Source organism: Adiantum capillus-veneris, chromosome 23 (assembly GCF_014529385.1).
Source record: "Adiantum capillus-veneris isolate H3 chromosome 23, ASM1452938v2, whole genome shotgun sequence".
NCBI classification, from domain to species: domain Eukaryota; kingdom Viridiplantae; phylum Streptophyta; class Polypodiopsida; order Polypodiales; family Pteridaceae; genus Adiantum; species Adiantum capillus-veneris.
Genome location: NC_140953.1, coordinates 27987185 through 28010298, shown reverse-complemented (window position 1 = coordinate 28010298; position 23114 = coordinate 27987185). Strand labels below are relative to the sequence as shown.

General features: G+C 48.6%; 1 protein-coding gene across 4 annotated transcripts in view; it reads left to right on the top strand.

Moving 5' to 3' along the window:
* LOC147427559 (protein yippee-like At4g27745) overlaps positions 1-20590 on the top strand; it is a 70739-nt gene extending 50149 nt beyond the window's left edge. For 3 of the 4 annotated variants that reach the window (XM_086497311.1, XM_086497310.1, XM_086497309.1), the window contains exon 3: positions 20064-20590. In XM_086497311.1, the coding sequence (XP_086353437.1) occupies positions 20064-20291 (228 nt within the window). In that variant the 3' untranslated portion in view covers positions 20292-20590. The remainder of the gene's footprint in view (positions 1-20063) is intronic. The other variant, XM_086497312.1, reaches the window with a different exon arrangement.
* Positions 20591-23114: the final 2524 nt, after the last annotated feature.

Sequence of the window (23114 nt, the reverse complement as noted above, 5' to 3'; positions counted from 1 at the left end):
GTGTTCCATTGCCTCTGGTAAATGGCTCCAGAATCAAGTGCTTTTACTCCTCTGAGTAAACAGTCTGCAACTATTCCGCCATCTGTAGGTTCTATATCCCATCTCTCTCCTCCCCACTATCTTTCCACCAGAACGGGTGTTCTGTTATTGTCTCAGTCTCTGCTATGTCTGTAGAAGTTTCCGCCTTTCCTCCTAAGGTATCCTTTCTCCACTCGGTCTCGGTAATTGGGTATTGTCTTGAATTTCTTACACTCCAAACACTCTTTCTCTAATTGTTTCTATCCTCATTGTTATTTGACGTTAAGTACTAAGGTCTTTCCAGTTAAGCTCCTAGTCTGGAGTCTCCAAGGGTCATGGTTTTGTTCAGTTTGAACAAGTGGAATCTGTCCAGATGGCGATTGAGAAAGTGAATGATATGTTAATCAATGACTTGACGAGGCTCAAAATTCAATAATGTCTATGTGAAGAATATTGCAGAGTCTATGTCAGATGAAGAATTTAGGAGCGTCTTTGAAACCTTTGGTCCCGTTAGCAGTGCGGTTATTATGAGGGATGTCGATGGCAAATCAAAGTGCTTCGGTTTTGTGAATTTTGAGAGCGCAGATGATGCTGCAAAGGCACTTCAAAGTCAAAGTCCTCTTGTGAATGCAATCCACCTCCCATGTATCATCCTGGAGCTCTAGGAATGGGCCAACAAATGTTTTATGCCAGCAAAGGTTTTATGGAAAGCCCCCTTTTCCCAATTCGCCCAGCTTTCTCCCCTTTATTTGTCCCAACCCTCCCCTCCCCTCTCCCCCAAACTCGTCCCCTCCTCTTCCTATTCGGCCCCTCCCAATTCGTCCCTCCCAATTAGTATCCCCTCCTCTTTCTCCCAAATTCGCCCCCCTCTGCCCTCTCCCAATTCGCCCCCTTCCCCTACCCAATTCGCTCGCCCCTATCGACCCCTCACCTCTCGCCCCTACCCTCTCTTCCTCGCCCCTACCCTCTCTCTCCCTCGCCCTTACCCAATCCCACCCCCTCACCTCTTGCACCTACACTCTCTTCCTCGCCCCTACCCAATCCCATCCCCTCACCTCTCGCCCCCATCCACCCCCTCGCCCCTACCCTCTCTCTCCCTCGCCCCTACCCTACCCTCTCTCCCCCTCGCCCCTACCCTCTCTCTCCCTTTGCCCCTACTCAACCTCTCGCCCCTACCCACCCCCTCGCCCCTACCCTCTCTCTCCCTCGACCATACCCAATCCCCCCACCTCTCGCACCTACTCACCTCCTCACCCCTCACCCCTCGCCCCTACCCTTACCTCACCCCTCGCTTGTCTCCTTTGGCTCGCCCCTAACTTGCCTCAACCCTCGCCGTACCCTTTGCTCACGACTACCCCTTGCCTCGCTCCTACCACTCTGTGCCTCGCCCCTACTAGGATCGCCCCAAGCTACCACCACTCGACCCTACCCTAAAAATAAAAACCGCCCCTATTGAATCTACTGCTCTCTACCTCAACCTCGTATACTAGTCTTGCTAGTGTCGGGTCTCGTGTCTGTTACACTCTTCCAACTGTACTCACTCTACTCACTATGGCAGGAGGTAGCAAGAAACAGACAGAAGGTGGTAGCAAGCAAAAAGAATTGTTGAGAAAAAAGAAAGTTGTGGCTGCAGAATCAGAGAGTGAGGAGATGTCAGCAAGCAGTAGCCACGGCTTGGATGACATAACTTCCAGCGACCCCAGTGATGAAAGCTACAAAGCAGACTCGCCGTCTTAGTCAGAAGCACACTCCGAGTCAAATGCTTCGAGTGATCAAGAGGACCATACAAAATCAGCTCAAAAGAAAGGTAAACAGTCAATCATGAGTCATATAATCAAGAGGCCTGCAACATCCAAAAATCGCACCGCGTTCTCTTTGGATTTTTATTTACAGCAGCCTCGACCATCTATGAGCGAGGTCTTTTCCAATGCTCAACTGCAGACTCTGGGTCTCACAGCATTGGCCGATGCTGATTTACCTACCACTCTTCCTGCAAAGATGATACATCAAATGTTAAAAGATTTTCCAAAACAGACTGAAAACAGGAAACAATAGACAACAATTGATCTCATAGAGACACAACAGCAACAGTAGACCACAACAAATGACTCAACTATCTCAAAGAACTGAAACAGACTCTGTCGTGGCAGCACACTCAGCTCCAGCCCAGGACTCTCAGGTACAATGGTGTGTCGAGGCTCAGATGTACAGGGATGGTGAATAAGTGCTCTGTGTATGGTATAATCACGGCTCGCTACTGCTGCTCGCTCCCCCCTTGCTGCCCCCCCCCCCCCCCCCCCCCCCCCCCCCCCCACCCGCTGCCCCTACACTGTCCGCCCACCCCCTTCAGCCCCTGCGCGTTGCCCCTCAGCCCACCCGCTGCCCCCCCCTATCTGCGCGCTGCCCCAAAGGCTGCCCGCAGCCCGTTGCCCTCCTCTCCCTTTGCCTTCCCCCCGCTCGCTGCTGCTTGTGCACCCGCACATTGCACGGCTGCCCTCTTCCCCCCCCTCCCCCCTCCCCTATCCTCTTCGCTCCCAAAGGCCCTCTGCACCTGGCTCGGCAGCACTTTCTCTTCGGAAAAAGTGCCTGGCTGACTTGTTTGCAGGTTTTTTCTTCACTGCCCGCTTCTTCGACTCAGCAGTAGACACAGATGGAGGCTCCATTTTCACCACAGAGGGACTCGCCTGAAGCCCCCTCGCCCGACCCCGCTGAGCCCACCATTCGACTTGCTCTTTCGCCGACAGAGCAAGCGAGCCTTGCCGCAGAGGGAGAACGCTTGCAGGCGACTTCTGTCATCTGCAAGGTTCTCGGCACTCGTCCTAGCAGAGGAGAGCTGCGAGACGTTCTCCAGGCCCGCCTCCTCGCAGAGGTGGGCAAGATCTTGAATGTCCAGATTCTCGGACGGGGGTACTACCAGATTGAGTTCGAGACTTCCGAGATGGCCTCCAAGGTCATAGCTATGAGTCCATTGGCCATCCGAGCATCATGCGCCCACTTTCGACAGTGGCGACATGGTTTTGACCCGACTTCGGATGTGCTAGTAGAGGAGGCGGACATCCCCATCTCAGTCTGCTTTCCGGGTTTACGGAGGGAGTACCTTCCACTTCTCTCCAGGATTGGCTCCGCCATCGGGACTGTCCTGGAGACACCTCGTACGGCAGCATCAGTAGCTGCCAAGGCGGCTGGCATCCCTTCAGTTCGAGTTTTGGTCAGAGATACCCACACGCTCCCGAAGGTCATCCTTTTGCCTCGGGTGAGTGGGGGTTGGTTTAGACAGAGTGTGGAGTACTCGGGTCTCCCGAACCAGTGCTTCATTTGCAGACGGATGGGCCACCTAGCGAAGGCCTGTCCACGGAGGAGACCACGACCCGCACCTCAGCCTCAGCCCCAGCCTGCCAAGGCTGGGCCGCAGCCACAGCCAGCGACATAGCGCACAGATTCAGCGCCACCCTCCGAGCCTGGGGCTCCAGCGGAGGAGGGGTGGCAGCAGGCCCGTGGCCGTCGACGCCAGGGGCCACAGCGACAGCCTGGAACTCAGAGTGGCCCTCAGGTGCCTACTCAGCAGCAGTGGGTTCCCACGGGGAACCGCTTTGGTCCTCTTGAGCAGGAGGAGCCCCCTACGCCAGCCTCCACCTCCGCTTCACCCTCGCCAGCCGCTTCGCCTTCTGATCTCCCCTCCTCCTCATCCCCTCCCCCGCCCTCTGCTCCCGTCCACTCCCCACCTCGCCCCCCCCATGTCTCTGTCGCCCCACCCCGTTTCTCTTCTCCCCCACCCCCCCCAGTCCCTTCTCCCCCTCCTCCTGCTTCAGTACCACAGTCGGCTCAGGAGATTGGTCCCTCGCCGGCGGCTAGGAGATCTCTTGGGAGCGCCTTTGCCACGAGTCGCCTAGCGAGAGAGGGTCAGCCCTTCATGTGGCCCCCTCTGCAGATTCAGACATCTTCTCTTGGAGCTATCCCTCGTGGTTTGACGAGCATTGACCTCCGACGCTGCTGGGATTTCTTCGATTACGGGTTCACTCGCTTTCTCGGCGATTCCGCAGCAGACCACGAGGCAGCCTGCTTCAGAGTCCACGCTTTGTTCCTCGCCGCTAGGGGGACAGAGGCCTTGGACTCGGCAGCTGGTTTCTCCTTCCCCCTCTGTGGTAGGACTGAGACAGAGTGGTCCCTCGACTCAGTGGTGGGATGGTTGCATACACAGGTTCTTGAGTTCTCTCACCACATGGGAGAACTTGGCGTTACAGACTTGCTGCAGACTTTGTGGCCACTGGCCAAGTTTGCGGTGACACCCCCAGACTCAGCAGGATGTAGACACATTGTGGTGTACTTTTTTGCTGATACGCAGTGTTTGCCTTGCTATGTATACATTTATGAGGACTCCTGGACAGAGGAGGTTGCTTTACGCACGGCTCGCTCTGCTTGGGCTTGGACCAGGCACTCACTGCAGTCTCGCCTATCTAGAGGACGCTTGGATGCGGATACTCCCCATCCAAGCCAGCCTCGAAGATAGCTCGTCTTGCTGCTGCGACAGCATCTGTTCTCTCTCGCTCCCCATGAGGATCGTCTCGTGGAACATGTAGGAACTAGGTGGGCCCCAGTTTCAGCGACAGCAGGGCCGATTGCGCCAGGAGCTTCAGCGTTGCCTTGTGGGAGGAGAGATTGATCTCCTTATGCTTCAGGAGCACCATTTGTCTGAGAGCCGCATTCGGCGATGTGGTCAGATTTTGCGTGGACGCTATGATACCTTTTGGTCAGCTGCTTTTGGACCTGGAGGCATCCAGGGAGGGGTATGTATGACTATTGTGGACTCATTGCAGTAGGCCATTGTGGGCAGAGGGATTATGGTGCCAGGCAGGGCTCAGTGGATTACTATGCAGGTTCAGGGTGGCCATGTGGGTTTCCTGAACATCTATGTGCCCAATGTGGCGAGTGCTCGTGCAGAGGTTTGGTCATAGATTGTTGAGTCTTTGCCACAGGCTGACCAGTGGTGTGTAGGAGGGGACTTCAACATGTTGGAGGACCCTTCTGATAGGATCGGAGGCAGCCATGCTATTGTGCATGGAGTCGAGTTAGCAGCTTGGGAGAGGTTGTGTATGACTTTGAGGGTCTCGGATACATGGAATCATTCTGGCTTTGTGAGGCCTCCAGAGAGTCTTGCCTTCTCTAGATCGGATCGCAGAGTGGGAGGAGTGAATCTATCGCGCATAGATCGCTTCTACACTAGTGACCACTTCAGTGACTTGGGGGGATCAGTGGGCATCCTGGCAGGGACATCCTTCTCGGACCATGCACCAGTGATCCTCACAGTGGCAGACAGGCAGAGGAGTGGGAGCACGATGCTTCGCATCCCAGAGCAGGTCTTGTTGGACTCAGCACTCAGAGAGAGGGTCGAGGCTCTATGGACAGAGGGCAAGGACAGCCAGGCTCCACCTGCAGACAGAGTGGCCTCAGGCCTAGCTCGGCTTAGCCACTTCTTTCTCCAGGAGTCTCTGGCTCGACGGGTTACAGCGAGAGAGGAGGAGCAGCGTCTCAGACGAGGCATTGCTTCACTACAGAGGATGCAGGAGCAGCATCCAGACAGTCCATGGTTGGAGGAGCAGTTACAGCAGGCTCGACAGGAGCTTGCTTGCATAGAGGAGAGGCGCCATGAGTTTACCTTTCACCGACAGGCATCTCAGTGGACTCAGGTGGGTGACAGAGTGACAGGTGCTTTTTTTGAGACAGTGGGACCTCGGTACTCGCATGCCAAGGTCAATCAGTTGAGGAGACCAGATGGGTCAGTTGTTTGTGAGCCAGAGGATATGCGTGCAGTTGCTACTGACTTTTACCGTGAGCTACTGTCGGCTGAGCCCGAGTCAGAGAGACAGGATGCATGCAGAGAGAAGGTTTGGGCACAGATGCCTTGTCTTGTGACTGAGGAGATGCGCCAGAGGCTAGAGATACCTCTTCAGCTTGAGGAGCTGCACACGGCTCTTAGGGCCCTCCCTCGTGGTAGCTGTCCAGGTGAGGATGGGCTGACTCCCAGCTTCTTCTTAGAGTACTGGGACCTGCTTGGCCCAGATCTTTGTATTGCCTTTCAGTACATTCTGCACACAGGAGTGATGCCGGATAGCATGAGTGAGGGCCTGATTTACCTCATTCCAAAGGAGGGTGGCTCCTTGGATGAGATTCGACAGTGGCGCCCCATCACCATTCTCAACTCAGCCTACAAAATTCTTGCCAAGGCTCTGAGTTCGAGGATTCAACCACTTTTGGAGAGCCTTATACATGGGACTCAGACAGGTTTTGTCAAGGAACGCAGTATCCTTGACAACATCTTCACTTTTTGGGAGGCTTCTGCCCTTGCACGGCTCCGTGGGGAGGACCTTGTGATTCTTCTTCTCGATTTTGTGAAGGCATACGACAGAGTTGACTGGGACTTTCTAGAGGGCACGCTACGCAGGATGGGCTTCTCAGATGCTTGGATCAGAGGGGTGTCAGCTTTGTACAGACAGGCTCACAGTCAGGTGCTGTTGGCAAGAGGTAGAGGTGAGCGCTTCATGCTCACACGTTCGGTCAGACAGGGCTGTCCTCTTGCCCCTTTTCTCTTTCTGTTCTATTCGGAGGCGATGAGCAGATTTTTGGTGTCACAGCAGGTTGGTTTGAGAGGCTTAGCACTCCCTATACGGGGAGATGAGCTTCTGGACGCTGAGTTTGCCGACGACTCAGCCTTGTACTTAGAGGGCCAGGAGGCCAATCTACACACATGTGAGCAGGCTTTGGAGACCTTCTGCTGTGCATCGGGCGCTTTGATCAACTGGAGAAAGACAGTGGCTTTCTCGGTTGGCAGTGCTCCTGTGCCAGATTGGATGCCAGGAGAGGGTTTCAGGTGGATTCCTCCACTGACTGCAGTTCGGTACTTGGGTTGTCAGGTTGGTCTGGACTTGTCCCCCGAGCAGCAGATTGCTCCTCTTCTCCTGTCCATCAGGAGAAAGCTGTTACATTGGAGCTCAGCACGACTTTCGCTGGCTGGTAGAGTAGTAGTTGCCAACCAGGTGTTGTTGGCGACTATGTGGTACATCACTTCTTGCTGGATCTTCTCGAGTTCTTGTATCAGCCAGGTAGAGAGGCTGATCAAGAACTTCCTTTGGTCAGGTCGTGATACTCAGATTGCCCGAGCCAAGGTGGCTTGGTCGGTCATCACACTTCCTTGTTCTCAGGGAGGGCTTGGATCATTGATCCTGCACAGCAGAGCAGAGCCCTTCTTGGGAAGTTTGTCGTCAGAGGACTTCTTCCAGGCGAGGAGCCTTGGAAGGAATTCTTGTTGCAGAGGCTTCGTGCCAGGGTGCCTCAGTAAGGAGGTCCTTGGCAACCTTCGACCAGATGGATCTTTTCAGAGCTGCGCCGAGTTGGTTTGAGCAGGAGACTGGAGGACAGATTCGCTGTGAGTTTGCTTCGATCTTGGGAGCTCTTACGGCGTGGCCTAGAGCAGAGACAGCCGACGTGCACGGAGGAGCGGCTACGGCAGCCCCTCGTCTGGAACCCCATGGTTAGCACTCAGAGAGGCCACTTGGTTGGGAGTCGGCCTCATGTTTCTTGGGGTCCCATGGCGGCAGGTCCAACGCGTTCTCTAGGTGACTGGCTAGAGTTCACAGGTTTGTCAGAGGAGGTGCAAGCTCTCCAGCTGCAGGGCATGAGAGGGGTGCAGAGCATGTGTCAGGACATCTCAGAGTCAGTTCCAGCTGAGTGGCTCACGCCTCTCGAGCCAGTAGCACCCCGGTGGATGGGAGCCTTCACACGATTGGAGGTTCTCATTTCAGTCAGGGCTTGCTTAGAGACTGTCCGAGCCCTGTTCTTCGAGCTTCAGGGTAGGGGACGATTACAGCGAGTTGCAGTAGAGGCCCCGCAGGTAGCAGAGTGCTGTTTCCAGAGGATCCGAGTTGTGGGCATCTGTGGGAGGACTTGCGTCATAGACCTTGACCCAGCAGCTCTTGAGACTGGACACTGGAGGATATGGGCTTGGGAGTGTTGTCCACTGGCACGAGTACAGTGGGATCCTAGTGAGTGGCTATGGAGGGACCCCTTCTCTTCTGCCAACCGCCCAGGAGTCCCCTTCTTGCAGTACACTGTTCAGCTTGGACGTCATATACTTGCAGCACAGAGAGAGGCCCGCCCCGTTGCAGCACGTCATTGGCAGGAGGAGGGCCTCACAGTCGAGTTCTTGGCAGCTTTTTGGCAGAGGCTGTGGGACTCCAGACAGCCGAGGCGAGTCACCTTGTTCCAGTGGCTGGTTGCACATAGAGCCACAGCAGTAGGGAGCTGGCTGGTGCATAGTGGTCTCTCGGCCGCATGTGCAGCCTGTGACCAGTTGGTGGAGAGTCAGCGTCATTGTCTTTGGGACTGTCCCTCGGCCCAGCAGGTGTGGCTACGTGTTCTTCGGCTGATGCCTGTCCTCTCCACGGCTCGACAGTACACTTGGGGGCAGCGGCTTGGTCCACCCTCACGGGCCCAGCACGTCAGTTTGAGCTATCTTCCACCAGCAGGATGATAGTGATACAGGGGGGGCGACCTACACTCCAGCCTGCTACAGAGATTACTCCACAGGAGTGGTGCAGTGAGAGAGAGGAGTGTTGGGAGCTCATCAGCGGCCTAGCTCTCTGGTTCATCTGGCGGGCCCGCTGTTTCCGCATCTCTGAGGCTCGTCCTGTGCCACCAGCAGAGACTGTTCGTGACTTTTGGCTAGAGCTGATCCATACTCTCAGAGGACAGCTTGAGGGACTACAGGGCAGCTCCGACCGCATGCGGGAGCTCCGCGAGGCTTTTCTTCGACTCTGGCGCCCTGGGCCTTTCTACACCATAGTCCAGGGGGTGCTCAGATGGCACTACTGTCCACCTGTGTGGCTCTTCCCTCCTCCCATCTCTTGATTTAGCCTCATTGTATATATGCTGTTTTTTCATTGGGAGAGTCTCCCCATCATGCTTGTTGTAGCCCTCTCTCGCAGAGGTGGATGTAGCCCTATGGGCAGTTTTCATTAACTAATAGAAGGATCTTTTTCTCGAAAAAAAAAAAAAGTGCTCTGTGTATAGACCCACTCTAGATGACTACGTCCAACCATATATGAACTAGTCGTCTAGAGTTATATAATCAAGAGGCTTGCAACATCCAAAAAATCTATACAAGGTGAAAACAACAATTCACGATGGTGACGATCAGCAGTACTTTTCTGCTTTGCTTAAGTCTTGTCCAAGGCAAGCTTGATCTTCTTATACATTTCATCTACGTTCTCTGCATATGAATCTGCCTCAAAAAATTTGTCCTTTGTGTGCAAAATGGGAGGAGCCTTTTTGCCACCCTCGACAATCTCAAAAGGTGCTTTCTCGGTTGACGAATGCACCGTATTGTTGTACACATACTCGAGCATGGGTAGATATTGTTCCCACTTACCTTTATTATATGACGGATAACATTTTAGTAGATCTAAGACAGTAGGATTAGCCTCTTTTGATTGCTTATCAATTTGTGGATAAAATGAGGATGAAAACTTGAGCATGATGCCCATGTTTTCAAATAAGCCTCTCCAAAATAGGCTCGTCATACGAGGATCACGATCACTGACAATAGACTGTGGCATACCATGGTACTTGAAAGCATTGTACATAAACAACCGTGCCATCTAGTGAGATTTTATCTTCTTCCTGACAGGAATAAATGGGCTTGCTTGTTGGACCTGCAAATAATGGTCCATATACCATCAATCCCTGATGGTGTTTTTGGCGAATCAAAGATAAAATCCATAGCAATGCTTTCCTATGGTTTATCTAGAATAGGAAGTGGTTGTAACAACCCTGGTGCCTTTTGCTTGTTAAACTTGACCTTTTGGCAAATCACTCATGCTCGCACAAAGGCATCTACATGTCTCCTCAAAGTAGGCCAATACGGTGGGACATGGCTTTTCACCATAACTTTATGTTGCAATGGCCTAGTGACACATAATTTGCCTGCATACGGTGGGACATGGCTTTTCACCATAACTTTATGTTGCAATGGCCTAGTGACACATAATTTGCCATGCATCATAAAACCATCCTTGAGGAGGTAGTGCTGTCACCGACTCGGGCACCTCAAGCTGGGAATCGGGCACGACACACGAGAGAATCACTTAAAATACTTCACAACTTTAAAATCACAGTTCAATTTGGTCGATACAGCCGAACGAAGTTCCGTGCCCCGAGAGATTGGCCCCAAAGACTCACCCCTTTGAGTATTTCTTTTATCTTAATGCTTGATCAAAGTAAAACTCCCGTGGGTCCTCGGCTCTCAAACTCTGCGTCCAGATGCCCTGAAGAGTGAGGCCTTTGGGCCCTTTTTATTCTTACAATGAATGCCAAAAGCAGATAAACTCAAAGCAATTGGTCCAAAAGCTTCTAACTCAAAAGCAAAGAGTCCCAAAAAGCAAAAAGCCTCCAGCGCAATTTGCGGAATTGCGTACAGCAGCCACGTCAGCTAGCGTGTTTCGCGGATGTCCGTATTGCCACGCCAGCTGCCTGTCAGAGAGTTTTACGGGCCTCCATACTATTTGCCACATCCTCATTTGTCATGTCCGGGCAATACTGCCACGTCATCTTCTGTCATGTTGGGGCAATACTGCCACGTCATCATTTTGCGACAAGTCCTTATAGGGTTGCCCATCTTGCAACTGTTCAAAGATCCTTGCAAAATCTTTATCAATAGCATACTGCTCCTTTATGTCATCAGCTTAGGATGATAAGGACTTGACAAAACTGAAATTTGTGGCTTCCTGGATAACGCATCAGCCACAACATTCTTCTTGCATTCCACATACAGAATTTCAAAGTGGAACATAGAGAGAATGTTTGCCCATCGCATATTCTTTTCAGATAACTTTGACTGTGTCAAGAATTATTGCAATGTCTGATAATCTGTCTGGACAACAAAATCAGCACCTAATAGGTAGTGCTTCCAGCTAGAAAGTGCATGAATCACAGTTAGTATCTCTTTCTCATAGGTTTGCATAGTCTTTTTTGGCCCTTGCAAGGTTCTGCTCTCATAAGCTACTACATGACCATCTTGCATTAACACTGCCCCAATACTATTGCCAGACGCATCACATTGGACCACAAATGACTTCTTGAGGTCAGGTAAGACAATTACTGGATCCAAAGTCATCTTTTCCTTTAAGAGATTAAAAGCTGAAATCTCTATTTATGTCTACTTGAAAGTGACCTTTTTCTTTTGCAAAGCATGTAGGGGTGAAGCAATCTCGGAAAAGTTCCTGATAAACCTTGTGTAGTAAGAGCATAAGCCCAAGAAGCTACGGACATCATGCACAGTCTTCAAATATGGCCATGTCCTCATTGCTTCAACCTTGGCAAGATCCATTCGGACACCGTACTTTGACACACTGTGGCCAAGAAAGTGGATCTCCTCCAAAAAGAATTCACTTTTGTTAGGATTGACAAGCAACCTGTGACAGCGTAGCTCTTGAAACACAATGGTCAGACGACGCATATGCTAGTCTTCATTCTTTGAATAGACTATTATGTCATCAAAGAATGTGCTGACGAACTTTTGATGTGGGTGGAAGATCCGATCCATCATCCTATCGAACGTAGCATGAGCATTTGTAAGACTGAACGGCATCACTAAGAACTCATACATACCAAATGTCGTCCTAACCCTAACCCACTAACCCTGTACGGAGGCCTATTTGGTGGGCTACAAGACCTGATACGATAGTTCCTTGGAACGGGCTTAATGGTTGGACACGCTTCCAGGATCTGTTTTGTGTATTCATGTTAAAGTGACTTCACCTGTGATTTATGCATTTGTGAATTGTATTGCATCTTTGGAGCATTAACTCTAGATATTTCAAATTTCAGTGCATCAAAAATTCCAGCTTGGATGAGATGACTAGACAGATGTTTACCCTATACGTCAAGAGTTCCAAAAGCATGAGAAGACTAGATAGATCATCAATCTAGTGCAACAAGAGCTCTGAAAAGGGTGAGATGGCTAGATAGATTAGATCTAAATATTCACGACTGGATTTTGTGTCAATGCATGTTGGAGAATATGTTGTATAGCAAGGATGGACAAAGGTACACTTGCAGAAAGTAGTGACTAGTCAAGAATTGGATTTATTTTTGCATGTGTACTTGGAGGGAGGGTATATTCTAACTTAGTAACGTGGCATGACCTTGTGGCCCGGCCTGAGCCCGCCGGAGCCCGAGCCTAAGCCTGAGCACGACCAAGAGCCAGTGTGGTGGCCAATGAAACGTGGTGGAAAACTTGTAATCCATGCGGGGTTGTTGGTGTGGCACTTTTGTGTGAAGTTGCCGTTAGGTGCAACTGAAGTGTTGATGGTGATAGCCTAGGTTGAGTGCCTAGTACGTACACATGGTTCTATTTACTTAATGAGAGAGATGTGCAATAGACAAAGAGAGAGAAGAGAGAAAGAAACTACGAGTGAAGGTTGGTTGAGAGAGAGAGAGAGAGAGAGAGAGAGAGAGAGAGAGAGAGAGAGAGTCATTATCGTCCACTAAGGTCACATATGACCCATGGGACCAAAGACGCATACAAAACCGTTTCTCCTCTCTAGAAGGGGAGGGTGGAAAGTGTCTTCTCTTCACATGGGAGAGGGCAGCGTCCACAACCTATGATGGAGAGGTCTTACCACTAGTCGTCTCCTAGACGGACTTAGTGGCAGTGTCTCAACTCCATATTTACAAGCAAAAGGAAACTACTAGTTATGTGATATCATTGGGGGCTACCTTGGTAGACCGAAAGTCCTCAACGATTGCACGTCCTCCACGATAGACTGCCCATTCCCCAGCTGCTCTGGCTTCACAAACTTTGGTAAGATCTTCTCTCGTACATTGGATTTGCAAAGGAGTTAAGTCCTCTGCAAACCAAAACTCGGTGTCCTTGAGATTCTTTGATTGGTACAACATAGTATCACGGGCTACTTTGGACTTGAATGTTATGACTCCATGAGAGCCACCATTTTTGGTGACGTGTGAGGCTATCGACTAAACCTGTGATGTGTCGAGCACTGTATCCCACTTGATTGTTGACATTAAACTAGCAAGCTGACGTAATGAAGCGTGGAAATTACCTACTGTGTACCACTCTTGATCCAGTCCTCCAATCCGTAGATCGAGGGATGCAACATCTTGACGTTTGAACTCGCGTATCTCCTTGTTGACATGAGTTTGGATCTAGGATGGAAGACTTGCGGTGATCTCTTGAACCTATGCTTGAACGCTATTTAAGGCCTCCGCCTCCATCCTTGCTTCAGCGGTAAAATGTTTCTGTACGAGGTTCGAGAGACGTGCTTCAGTTGTATCTAGGCGTTGTCGAAGGAGGAGGTTCTCCTCTTGTAATGCTTGGATTTGTGCTTGGAGGGCATCCCAATCCGAGGCTCATACACTGGGAGGTTTCTTTGGGGTACGCAATACAGATGCAAAAGACTTTCTCACAGCCGAGATGACAGGGCTGGAAAAGGGTGTACCTGGAGGTATAAGACTAGGAGAGGCTCTGTTCAGTGCTGAACTGAGGGATCCGGCTGCATTTTTTGTGTGTCAGCATGGGAACAGATGCCTGTTGAACCTTGATAGGCTTTTTGGCTGCCATTTTATGCAGCTAGCAGGTGTGGTTGTGCAGGTGAGCAGAGAGCGGGTACTGGGTTGAGCGAGGAGGCAGCAACAATAGCACCTGCCTCTGTGGCTGATGGCACCTGTTGTAGCACAGCTCGCAGGTCTGACTATGGCAAGCAGGCGGGCAGAGAGACGATGGAGCAGCTGGTGAGAGAGAAGCTTTGGCCTAGTTCAAGCCTCTCCCGAGGGAGACGACGAACGCCCACCCACACGTCCTCATCGCGTGAGAAGACCTGCAGGTCTAGGGTTTAGAGAGAGAGAGAGAGAGAGAGAGAGAGAGAGAGAGAGAGAGAGAGAGAGAGAGAGAGAGAGAGAGAGAGAGAGAGAGAGAGAGATTAACACCAGATGGGTCCCAAACCCCCCTCCAACACCCAGAGCTTTGGTGGGTTTGTTGCTACTGCATGACACATACAAGGCAATCTAGAGATTGATCAAGCCCACTACTAAGCCCTCTGAAGTACTACCACAAAAAACGCCAACCTTTGGTGCCAAGTAGAAGTTCACCAGCTCCCTGTGTTACAACAAGCTGTTGAGCAACAAGTAGCTGTGGAGGAGCTAGCAAGCATTTTGGCGAGGGTGAACATAAAGTTTCCGACTTTCAAAGGACTCTCCACAGACGATGCAAACAACCATGCTAGGAGATTTGTCTCCTTGTGCAAGGATCAGTGGCCTCAACACAGAAGACGCCTACCTCATGCTCTTCCCGTCAACCTTGGATGGCCTAGCAGATAAATGATACAGTCAATTTGTTGAGAACCACTTTACTACTTGGGAAACACACCAAGGCAACGGTTCTGTGAAGCTTTTAGACCAGGTGACTTCCAAGAGAAGGTTCTCGATGAGTTGGCAAACCTAGTGCTCTAGCCAAATGAGACTTTTGCACAACTCATGACAAGAACAAAGTCTCTGGTCGCTAAGCTTTCCCTGCAACCATGAAAATTCATGGTCAAAAAGTGGGTGGAGAAGGCTTTCCCCAAGACTTCTCAGCAAAAATTCTGAGAGAGTCTTCGACCTAAAGCCACTCCGGAGGAATTTGTCCCTGCTGCTACTAGGATAGAAGGGGCAAGGAAGCTATTCAACGACCCTCCTCAAGAAGAGTCTGTCTCGGTACTCTTCAAAAGTCCATCTGACCCCTTGACTTCTTCACATAGGGAACTAGAAGCACTAAAGTTACAATGAGCTCTTCAATTGGAGCGATTCTTCTCTCTTCAATGGGAGAAGCCTCCACATCAAGAGACTTTGGACCAGATCAAGCGGGAGCTAGAAGAGCTCAGGGCTTAGAAGGAGTCTAAGGTTGTGGTCTGGAGTAGCTCATGTGGCTTGCTCTCTAGGGCATCCTTCACACAAATGCCCCCTTCAGGCTTATTGCCACCTATGTGAAGAATCTGGACATACAAGGATTGCTATTGTTTTATAGTAGAGCCTTGCTCCTACTCTTCCACAAGGGTTAGCACCTGCATCTAACATGGTTTCCCCATATGGCCATCCAAACTACATGCCACCCTTGCTGAATACACCCTCCCTCCATGCAAGGTATGCATAGCAATTTTCTAATCATGCTAATGCTCCCTTAGCTCCTCAAAGCTTCTACACCTCACCCTCCACGTCCATGTAACAAGTGCAAAGACCCCCAAGTCGCCCGTCCAATCAACCCATTTTGTGCTATAGATGTAGGGAATATGGCCATTACCAAAGCAAATGTCCCCTGCCAGAAGGGTCTCCTCCTTGCCGTCATTGTCGTGAGGCTAAGGATCACTACAATAAGGATTATCCCAAGCAACGAACATCCATGTCTTCAAGCCTGAATCGGAACCAACTAGAGTTCATGTTTCTATAGATCAACTTGATAGTGGTGAGCACCATCCCCTAGACGTCACCTGCTACTACTCATGTGGTTCCCCCTTAGGACAAGCTGCAGTAGATGGAGGATCCCGTTGGAAACGAACATGTCTGAACTAGACAAAGAACGCCAAGATTTTCTGCGCCCCACACGCTCATTGTTTCTCTGAAGGCCTGCCAGGCGAGTTACCCCCATCTCGTCATAAGGACCATGCTATTGATTTGATTCCTAGAAGCACACCACCGAATCGACCACCTTACCATGTTAACCGAGCCCAAAATGACGAAATCATGAACCAAGCATGAACCAAGTGAAAGACCTTCTTGAAAAGGGTCTCATCCAGTTGAGTGCTTCATCCTACTGCTCTCCGGTTTTACTAGTACTAAAGAAAGACAGATCTTGGAGAATGTGCATTGATTATAGATCTCTCAATAAAATCACCATCAAGAACAGATTTCTGATTCCAAGGATCGATGACATTCTTGACCGATTTCAGGGATCCTTTTGTTTCAGCAGGATTGATTTGAAAAGCGGATATCGTCAGATCGGAATTGCTCCGGGGATGTCTACAAGACAGCCTTTCGGACAAGCTTTCGTTTAGACGAATTTTTGGTGATGCCTTTTGGACTTACCAATGCTCCATCGACTTTCAACCAAATGATGGACAGGATTTTCTGAGAGCATCGATCTTTTGTAGGCACTTTCTTTGATGATATTATAGTTTTCTCCAAGGATGAAACAGAACATCGACACCATCTGCTACAGGTCTTTCAGGCATTGCGTGATCACAAATTAGTTATCAATGCCAAAAAGAGCGAGTTTTTCTTGCCGGAGATACATTTTCTGGGACACATCGTTTCAGTAGCAGGAGTACAAATGAACCTGGCCAAGCTTGAGACTATCCGCGATAGGCCAGACTTGAAGAATATTCATAAAGTTAGAAGCTTCTTGGGCTTGTGTTCTTACTACCAGCGGCTCATTCGGAAGTTTGCAGAGGTAGCTCCCCTTTGCACATATTGACTTAGAAAGGAGTCCCTTTCTTGTGGGGACCAACAGAGGTGACTGCCTTTCAGACACTTAGGAAAAATTGACCAGTGTTGGCTTTGCCAGACTTGTAAAAGCCATTTGAAGTTTATTGTGATGCTTGTGGTCGAGCGGTCTTAATGCAAGAAGGCCATGTGATTGCTTATGAAAGCAGAATGTTTTCAAGGCCAGAATCGGTAGCACAGATTTATGAGAAGGAGCTATTGGCAGTTATCCATGCTCTTACTCAGTGGCGACATTACCTACTCAAAGCCGATTTCACAGTCTTTACTGATCATCAGAGTTTACGCTACTTCTTGTCACAGAAGCAGCTTTCAAAAAAGCAGATGCGGTGGGCTAACATCTTGTCACATATTCACTTCCAGATTGTCCATGTTCGGGGACAAAAAAACTTACTGGCGGATGCATTGTCTCGGAAGCCCCTCGTCTTGGCTATTTCCGCGATCCGTCATAGAATCTTCAAGGATATGGTTGATCAATACGCCACTGATCCGGATTTTTCGGATGTTTTCACTTGGATACAAAATGGAGAGATAGTGCCAAGGTATTCTATACGGGATGGCTACTTGATGAAGGAAACAATGTTGTGTTACACAGCCGTTGAGGGAAAAGGTTTTGATTGAGTGCCATTGTCCACCTTTTACGGGTCACTGCGGCATTGACAACACCTTGAAACATGTGGAGCATTATTTCTTTTGGCCGAGACTCAAGAAGGATGTGGACGACTTTGTTGTTTGCAGTTGTTTAGTATGCCAGAAGGTGAAGGTCAAGTTTGACAGGCATAAGGCACAGGGATTAATACAGCCTTTACCCATTCCCACCCGCCCCAGGAAAGTATTGCAATGGATTTCATCTTTGATCTCCCAAAGACATAGAGTGGACACGATGGCATTTGGATTGTCATTGATAGATTCAGCAAGCAAGCTCACTTCATTCCAGTGAAGAAAACAGTCAAGCCGGACCAATTAGCGAGACTAGTCATTGCCTACATTTTTCGATTACATGGCATGGATGAGACAATAGTCTCCGACAGAGGTCCCCGGTTCACGATTCTGTTTTGAAGGGCTATTTGGGAGAACATTGGCACGCGCTTGCAGTTCTCCTCATCATTTCATCCACAGAAAGATGGGCAATTTGAGATTGCAAATTAAGTTGTTCTGAATTTATTGAAGTCTTACATCTCTAATCAGAAGACTCAATGGGAATTTTTTTTGCCTTTGGTGGAATTTTCCTACAACAACACGGTTCATTCTTCGACGCGGAAGGCGCCATTTGAGATAATTGAAGGTGCTTCGAAGGTTCCACCCTTTCTCAGCACTAAAGACAAGATTTCTGAAACCGACCAGTACACAAGGGACTTGGACACTACTTTTGTGAAGGTCCGGAAGGCTTTAGAGAAATCTCAAGAACGACATAAGAAGGCAGCAGATCGACATCGACGAAATCTGAAATTAAAGGAAGACGATTGGGTGCCCTTACGTTTTGAGAAGGCACACTTAAGGAAACGAAAGGGAAAGGACTGACTTTTTCCAAAGCTTAGCATGAGGTATTATGGCCTTTCCAGATTAAAGAAAAGATAAATGATCTCTCCTTTCGACTAGGTTGCCCGATACTTGGAAGATTCACAATGCATTCCATGTGAGTCTCTTGAAACATTTTAAAGGTGAGGTGCCAGTTGATGGGGAGCCTGATGAGCAACCCGAAGTGGAAGAGAGCGAGGAGATACTTGTTCCTGAAGAGATTTTGGCACACAAGGAAAGAAAGATGAAAGGTAGAGTGATTCGGCGGTTCTTGGTTAAATTCAAGAATTATGCGGCATTAGACGCGAAGTGGATGGAGGAGGGAGACCTAGCAGATACTCCTCAGATTTTGGAACTTTACCGTGAAGCATTTGGTTTAGCATAGTCTACTTTGATAGAACCCCGAACTCAACAAGGTTGAATTTGGTGCAGCAGGTTTGCAGAAGAGGGGAGTCACTCCGCTCCTTTGTCAACAGATTACCTCGATTGATTAAGGTCACTAATGTCCCCTTTGGGTTTTAGGGATATTGAGAGGCTGATAGTATTCTGCTGTATGCCTTTATGAAACAAAGTTCCCGAAATTGAATATGATTGATCTGTACTCTCTCATTTGACTTGTTTGAGTGCAGGAACTGAAAGACGAAATGACTGCAGCATTTCGGTCTCATAAATCTCTATAGACAGGATCACAATAAGGATTATTTAATCGGGCATCAGTGAGGTCCGGAATGGATCTAGATGCGATTACTGAATACGTTGCTGGCAATCATGGTCTGAGATTTGGAATGAATTTTTCTGTGATTTGTCATGTGATGTCTTGTGATGTGACTATCGTCCTTGTACAAGTACTAGATGTGTCATGTCTAGTACGATGGTACTTAGAGTCAGTGTCTATTGAGACAATTTATGGGCTCTGTCTCTTTTGCAGGCGTAATCGAGGGCGATTACAATTCTTTCAAGAGGGGGGTATGTCACAAACTGATGACGTGGCATGACCTTTAATAAGTTGTTTCCAACTTATGGACCTTTGCCGAGGGGCCTAAGGACACCTACTTTGTCTCATCTCAAGGGTTAAGTTCTCTTTGAGTTCAAGTATTTGAAGTGTTTGCAAATTTGTTCCGGTTGTGTTAGTGCTTGTTCAGCCGATCTTTACCAAGGGCATGTGCTGCCCTACCGTTACAAACGTCCTCTTTAGTTGAGCAGATCTCTGTTCTCAACAATCCTCACTCTTATCTCTAGGGGCGATACTTGTTTGGCAAGTGTTGAAGCATGCCGTATGGCTACGAGCTGGCACTTTGATAGTGGCGAGTGGCCACCTACAAGAATGTGGTTCCACTTCATGGTCCTTTGAAGTGCAGCTTTTAGATGACATCGAGTAGCTCTCTTTCCCCTAAATAGCCCTGCTCCTTGCGATTGATTTATGGAGGTTGCTGCAAGGAAGTTCTATGAAAGCTCCTTGTACCAAGTAAGCTGCTTCCATTTTATGGAATTGTAGCCTCTCCTGATAGCCTCTTACGGCCATGGAATCCTACAAAGGGAGTGCTTGGGACCCTTTCAATGACTTACCACGGCAGAATGGAGCATGCAGTTGTGCTTTAGCACTTAAACACTATTGTTTCATCAATGTGTTGCATGTCCTCGAGGAATCTTGCAGCTTGTTGAGGTAGCCAGTTGTCAAATCTTTCTGAGCACCAAATGTAGGTTTGAAGAGGGAGCCAGTTTCGAGTAAGGCGGTACATATGTCTTGAGTTTCTGAAGGTACAGGGCTTTTTCTCTTTAGTTGGTGATCTACAGCAAAGCATGACATGCATTGTGTGCATTATCTTGTCATGTTAACTTGAAGCTCCCAGTTCCGCCGCGGGGTGGTTGTCATATGTTTTGTAAGCTCGAGGCTTTGGCTATTGCATGGGGCACTAAAATGGTGGCTTTTGAGTGTCAAAAAAAAAGTCTGTATTTGCAATATGTCTGACTGTTAGGTGATGTTTTAGGGCAAAAAAGGAAGAGCTTATCTATTCACAGATGTGAGCAGGGTTGAATTGGGCCCTAAAGTGGACCGACCTTTACTGACGGGACTTCATATGGTTTCGGACATCAAGTGCTCTAATTGCCATGAGCTTCTTGGCTGGAAGTATGTGAAAGCTTATGAAGAGTCTCAAAAGTATAAAGAGGGAAAGTTCATTCTTGAAAAAGCAAAGATAATGAGAGAGAACTGGTGAGTAAAAATGTAACAAAGGGGTGCTTGTCTGTACAGATTCACAAACAAGTCAAAGGACACACATAGTTCTACATGTTTTCTCAAGGGCTTTCTCAAGACTTAAAAGTTATCTGTCAAGGCTTGAGGGATGAGATTTCTTCACAAAACTGTGGCACAATAATGATTCAATGTACATATCTCCTTGGAACGGAGACATTTTAACTTTTAAGAGTACAGATCGTGAATTTCTCAACAATTACATGTTATTGTGAAATCTTGCTTCACATAAAAACCATGTCTATCTCTAATTACGTATTTATATACCTGTTGGCAACAAGTTCAGAAAAACTCTGCAAACTATATAGAAATTTACTATCATAAGATGTTTCCGGTGTTATCTGGTATATTGTGGACCTTGAATCTGTGACTTTGTATCAGATACACCGCAGTGTAACTTTCTGGTCTCATAGGTCACTTTGGCCTTTTGAAGATGTTAATATAACATTTCATTTCATCTCTCTCTCTCTCTCTCTCTCTCTCCATCCAGAGTGCAAATGAGGATGGATTCTAGTAGTAGTAATATTTTTGTTCTAGTTCTTTTGTACCCAGACATGGTATCAGATTCCCTACTTTGTAACAGATTGGTCTCAAAGGTCATTTTGGCCTTTTGAAGACGTTAATAAAACATTTCATTTCTCTCTCTCTCTGCAAGAAGTTGCACTAATGCCTCCACTGTATAGTGGGGTTTCGCAGAGTCTCCTGCCGTCCATTCAGATCATTCGTTGCTGCTGTATGTACATTCTTTCATTGAATAATAATTATACGCAGTAATTTTTCCTGTTGTTAGTCAGAAATGAATGGAGCTTATGTTGCTACATGCAAAAGACGTCGTCCCAACAATTCTACATGGGATGGTCAAATAGAGCATAAGCGGTAACTGTGCATTACATGTTTAATTGTGTATGTGTTCTCTCAAATTTACTTATTTGATTCTTGCAAGATAGAAATCTCAATGGAGATGGAATCTAGAGATCCTACAGAATACTGTAGTGCATCAAACAATGTGTTGCATGCTCTATGGGCGTTGACGAGTTTCTTTACAACCCACTTGTAAAACCCCTGATTCTGCGCTCCACAAGCTCGTGTCACCCTCCTGATGGAAGCCAGTCTTCAACTTCTTCTGGAAGGGGCATTGTCGGTCATAGTTGAGCAAGTGCGAGCGCATAGGAATGCCACAAAGCTGTCCCTGCATCAATGGCTTCAGATTCCCATGGAAGAATTGCACAAGAGCATGAGATATTTTGGCACCACCGTTTGGGGGTTGATACGATTCACATGGGCATTGAAGAAATCATCAGGTGGCCTGTCACAGCAAGCAACTCCATTTTTCGAAGCTTTTTGTGAAAGATGTTTCAAGCTTTCTAAAGGAAGTGCGCTGAAACTCGTGTGGCACTCAATGGATAAACCTTTGACGGGATGGCATCCATCCCAAAGCGGCAGCAAGAGTGGAGAAGCATCAAGAGAGCATAGAGAGACACACACACACACACAGAGAGAGAGAGAGAGAGAGAGAGAGAGAGAGAGAGAACCTGCGATTTGCACCCTGCTGCCAACGAGGCTGCGCTTTGAATAGTGCTCTTCGCTCCTCTGCTTGCCTCGTCACTAATTGACACCTCCTTTTGGGAGGTGGGATCAATGGCTCACAATCACCGGTTGATTGTGACCGTTGGATTGCATAGGGAATGCAAAAGAATCTCTCTTTTCCGAACCCACTACCTTGGAAATGACTCAAACCGCTAAGCTATCGCGTGTCCATTGAAAGGTATGTGTGGTAAGTTTATAGATCACTGCGTCGTGATCGAGTTCACACCAAGTTCACATTTGAGTTCACACCAAATTTGGTGTGGTGTGCATACCCTCCCAAGCTCACACTTAGTTCACGTTGAGTTCGCACCAAATTTGGTGTGGTGCACATCCCTCCCGAGTTCACTCTTAGTTCACACCTAGTTCAAACGGCGATCGGATGGCCCATATTGCACCCGCCTTGCGACGCCTAATGTGGATCATTGATCCCAGTGACGAGGCTCTGCTTGAGTAGCAAAGTTCCACTTGGCACACGCTCTTGGGAATGCATAATAAAAATATCCTCTCTCTCTCTCTCTCTCTCTCTCTCTCTCTCTCTATTGAAGAAAGGTCTTGAGTTAAGGGCGCCAGAGGTACCTCGGTGCAGAGCGAAGTAGAGTACGAGGCGCGAATGCCCTCTACCGATTGCATCATCTCTCACCCTCATCAAAACACTTTTCTCTTTTCCCATTTCCAGAAGCTCTATGCACACTCTCACTTTTCCTTCTCTCTCCCTCCCCCTAGGGGCGGAGGGCGAGACCAATGAAACTACAGGATACTCTGTGTAATGGTCCGGTGCGTTCAGGGCCAAGCAACCCAGGGACGTCAGGCTTCTCGCCAACAACACCCTCAGCCATAGCCTTTAATCCTTTATTTCAAGGTGTCTCTCCGATTGGGAATCTTGTGCATGTTCTAGCTCTTGCATTTCTTTCAGTAAGATAGGGCATCCAAAGTCCCAAGGGAGGTTTTCTTCAAGCTCAACCCCCTTCATATGCTTCTTTGGCAAGCATGCCTCCTAGGAACCCTACTAATGGGGGATTTTCTGTTGTGGAGCAGTTGCAGCTGTCGGTAACAACTTAAATGTTACAGGAGCAAGTACATGGTCTCAGGCCTCAGGTCACGCTCAATGCAGGAATAGCTTCAGTAGACATAAGTCATGACATTTGGGCATTCTCCAAACAGCTGGGGGAAGGCTTGGGATTTCAACCAATAGACTCAACTC